This window comes from Notothenia coriiceps, unplaced genomic scaffold (genome assembly GCF_000735185.1).
Source record: "Notothenia coriiceps isolate Sejong01 unplaced genomic scaffold, NC01 NC01_scaffold00031050, whole genome shotgun sequence".
Lineage (NCBI taxonomy): Eukaryota > Metazoa > Chordata > Actinopteri > Perciformes > Nototheniidae > Notothenia > Notothenia coriiceps.
Genome location: NW_011363751.1, coordinates 11,031 through 15,507, shown reverse-complemented (window position 1 = coordinate 15,507; position 4,477 = coordinate 11,031). Strand labels below are relative to the sequence as shown.

Below are 4,477 nucleotides of genomic sequence, written 5' to 3'. Positions count from 1 at the left end.
ACTTTTTACTTAAGTACATTTCAAAGCCCATACTTTTACTTGAGTAAAGAAGTTTAGTCAGTACTTCTACTTTTACCAGAGTATTTTTAAACACGAGTATCTGTACTTCTACTTGAGTAAAGGATGTGTATACTTTTGCCATCTCTGCCGTTTGCATTACAATGGTGTGCCTGGTTGGTAATTACAAACACTATAGAGTGATACAAAATGTACCTTGATGCATGTTACCTCCTAAAGATAACATTATATTTCATCATGAAAACATAAGGACCTGAAAGCGTTTTGCATGGCAGCGTACAGTATGCTGCTGGTTTGCAGGGGGGAGTACCAGGTTTACCTGTGTGTGAACAGTAAGGAACAGCTGTTAACTGCTGCTGCTGCTGTCACTTCACTTCATTAGTGTTCACGATGACAGATGCTATTTGTCTTCTGAGCTTTTAAAATGACAAAGCATACTATGATATATTTCCGATTTTGATACAGCCTTCCAAAATCACTTCAGACATCAACAGTGATAGATAGGAATGTATCTTTAACTAAATCCAAGACCAGTGTTTCTGACCCCATGACTGTGATCATTGCATTGTGGGTAATGGCAGTCTCTAATGACAAAAGCAAGGTGACAATATGATGGTGACGGAAACAGTTAGATGCAAATCAGTCAGGTGATATACAATAAGCAGCCATTGTGTTGCTATTGAATCATTTGATAATTGTTTTTTTGTGTGTTTCATCAAGTCTTGATGACTTAAAGCGTTTGAAACACATAGTTTTGTGTCCTTTGACAAGTTATGGAGTTTCTACAGAGGGTCTAAGGTGTTTCAGACAGTAATCAGTCATTTTTAACATTGTGTCATTACTGATGCTCAGGCACCTTGTAAACTCTTTTGTGCCGTACCAGGCTATAAGCTACAGCTTTTAACGGACCTGTGTGTGTTGGAGTGTGTGTGTTATTGCCCTCCTTCTCCACCTCCATCTTTATACTTTCTTTTATAAGCACGGTTCATAAAGCCCCAGGACACATGTGCATTTTCCATCCAAGCTGAAACATTGTTACCGTATTCCTCAGTTCTTACCTCCTCGAGCAAATGTGGTCCCCCAACACAAAGGGCTCTGGCAAAAAGACATGTTTCTACACGTCAGACCTTTAAAAGGTTTTACAGTAGGGGCAGTTATTCAAGTTGTGGTATTCAGTGACGTCAGAGCTGGTCAGTTCTTATCACTCAAAGCGAAACTGATGCTGAGGCTTTATAAGAATAGAACCATTGAGCCAACGGTGACGTTAAATACAGTAATTACATACATTTGCCCTTAAGCCCCGCCTCCAATCTCCCACTCTCCTCAGTCAGACTAATGTAGAGGGAAAATAACGGTGGATTTAGCTTTTTATTGCATTTTCCAACTTTTAGACCCTAATGATTTTAATGAGCTATAAAAGTGTTCATATTTAGCTCCAAAAAATTACCCTGATTTACAGACGTTTCTTTCCGAATGTAAAAAACATATTTTTAAAAACCTCTTTACATACGATGCTTTAGAAAAACATTTCTTTATGAGTGGTTAAACTAGGCCACTATAGAAAGTACGGAGATGGAAACAGGAGATGACTTTACAGATGTGGCTTTCCTGAATGATACGCCTCTAAACAGACATATGATTAAGGGAAGATGGTCTAGAAGCAACATCAGCTTCTACTCTTATTTTCCAGTCCTGGGCAAAAATGTTCTCTATAATATTACTTAATAAAATGTGCTTGATGAATTGTGTGATATTCAGTGATGACATTATAGTACAGTGCATGTGATGTCTGTCAGAATTGGAGGTAATCAGTAGCTGCAACCAGTCTGTCTGAAGAAGGTTCATAACAAGTCAAGATGCTTTTGGAAACAGGGATCATTTTTTACCCTGTCTACATCTAATGACTGACCCTCTAAGCTTCTACTATCTAAATGTAAGAGAGCTGAAATTAGTGTACAAAATGAGTGATTGTGGTACAAAAAAAACACAGAAACAGTGCTTTACCCCTGGTATTAAAGCAAATGTATCTGAAAATAGAGCCATACTAAACCATAGTGTGTAACAATCAACCTGCATATGTCTGGTTATTAAAACTGTCAGAGTGAACACATCTTTTTTTAACAAAAACATGATGCAACTAACAAACAAAGCAGATCTTCTCTGACTGCCAAAAAACACAATGTTCGCTCTGATGGATATAGCTCAAACCAGTTCCACTCCTCAGCCAGGATTCTGTATTCTGGTGATACTTGGTTAACTCTCTTTCCTTCCCGTTCTCTGCAGGTGACCAAGACTATCTTTGCCATCCTGCTGGCCTTCATCATCACGTGGACGCCGTATAACGTCATGGTGCTGATCTCCACCTTCTGCCAGTCCTGTGTCCCTGACACCGTGTGGGTTATCGGCTACTGGCTGTGCTACGTCAACTCCACCATCAACCCGGCATGTTACGCTCTGTGCAACGCCACGTTCAAAAAGACCTTCAAGAACCTGCTGCTGTGCCAGTATAAAAACATAGGTACAAGATGAGGGGGGAATAGAGGTCTGAGGATTGGGGGATGGGGTCAGGAAATATTGTTCAGAGGTGAGTGGAAGGAGGGGGTGTGGTTAATTCTGAAACAAAGATCAGAGCAACATGTGAGTGTAAACCTTCAGGTGGACGTCATCACCACGCTTCTAACATGTGATACATTTCCATTATACACTGCAGGAGTTCAGGAATATCTTTATTTACAATTACAGACAATGCTACACCAACTTGTTAACCCTAGTTATCAAATGTGCGATAAATTCATTCAGCAACACATAATTGTAACTAAAACATGATATATATTTGTTATATTACGCCATGACACATAGCCATGCTGTATGCATAGACCATCATACAGTTGTGAGGGGACACAAAAGAAGGTCAGAAACCCCCCCACCACCCTCACAATGACATGTTGGTGGTCACTGTCATATCAATGGACAAAATCGATAGCCCCAAATAATGTTCGATGGAAAGCCATAAGCACCATGAACCTAAAGTAAGGTGACAGAGGAGAGGAGGGATGACTGGGGGGGGGGCGGGGATGACTGAAGACAAGGTGGGGGAGAACAGTTAGTGGAGGAGAGAGGAGAACGTAGCAGCAGAGGGGAAATGGAAGGATTTTATGTAGCATACACTGTGGCAGCCATGTTGGAAGTCTTTAGCTCATGAGCAACGATAGCAGCCAATCGTAAATAAGCTATTTGTAATTTGATTTCATGCTGTAATTCATTAGATTGCGTATGGGTGTTGTCATCAGCAGGTTAGCTTTCGGTTGCGTCGTGGTAGCCCCCTTTTTGCGATAGGAAGACGACATATTCCAATGAGACCATCGGGAGTAGGCAAGGAAGAAAACGTTTAATTTGAATTAGTTGAATACAGTTCAGGAGGTAGTTACTTAATTCAAATAAATCTGATTCTGGCGAGGAGCTCGAAAAATGCAACCTCACATGGCTGCTCTCAAACCAGAAGTGGCTATTTTAAACATAAAGCTTTAATATAAATGCCTCTCAATATTCAAAAGATGTGACTTTCATTAGTTGCCTGTAGTTTTGAGCTTAAAGTTCTTTTTTAAAGTGTAAATGATCATAATAAAACAAGATAAAAGGTTATTTACTTGAAAAACTAAACTACCAACTAACCCTCTGCAACACATCATCAAACACATTATCTTTGACTTTATTCATAACGGTTCAGATACAGGGTTATTGCGTGTGCCATTTGTATTCCTCTAATGTTTGCACACATGACAAGTTAAATACAGGGAACACAGCTGCAGCTCGATGCTCTCTAACTACAGTACACATTCTGGTTTATCAGCTCAAAGCACAAAGTGTTTCAAAAACACCTCCCCGGGGGTGTGTTGATTTTCATTCTGGTTGATGAACGAGATTAGTTCAAAAGTTATATTGGCGTTTTGAGGCAGAGTGAGAGGAAAAATGAATGAAGTGCTTCCTGATAATGAACTGGTGAAGAATCATGCAGCTGTCTGTGTTGCTGTTCTATTAGGGTCAGCTCTATTGTGCTTTTTTATTTAATTATTGACATCAGATTCCATAAACCCTTTTAAATTCAGATCTGTAAAGGCCTGTACCACTTTATCATGATATTTAGTACAGTATTAAATGAGGGCAGTTTCATCTATCACAGTCACTCAGCTGAGACAATCCATTATTCAACAGTTTGATCGGGTGAGTCAAACTGCTGTCCTTTAATATCTTAGCATTAGATATGTAATCATGTGATGAGGTAGTACCATGTCAGAAGAGGGTTTAAGTTAGGTCAGGACATCAGGCCCTTTTTAAATGCAGCTGATCTGAGAAGTGAAACGTCTCTTAAACTAAATCCTCCGTGGCTCAGTGGGACTATGTGTGTCTTCTTATAATGTGACTGTCACAAACTTGACAGGACCTTGTCAATCACCTATTG

The 4,477-nt window shown here is 39.8% G+C and overlaps 1 protein-coding gene across 1 annotated transcript in view; it reads left to right on the top strand.

Moving 5' to 3' along the window:
• The window catches only part of LOC104959784 (muscarinic acetylcholine receptor M4-like), an 8,414-nt gene extending 5,349 nt beyond the window's left edge, over positions 1 to 3,065 (top strand). Inside the window, exon 5 of the mRNA XM_010787681.1 lies at positions 2,302 to 3,065. Within this exon, the coding sequence (XP_010785983.1) occupies positions 2,302 to 2,547 (246 nt within the window). The 3' untranslated portion in view covers positions 2,548 to 3,065. The remainder of the gene's footprint in view (positions 1 to 2,301) is intronic.
• Positions 3,066 to 4,477: the final 1,412 nt, after the last annotated feature.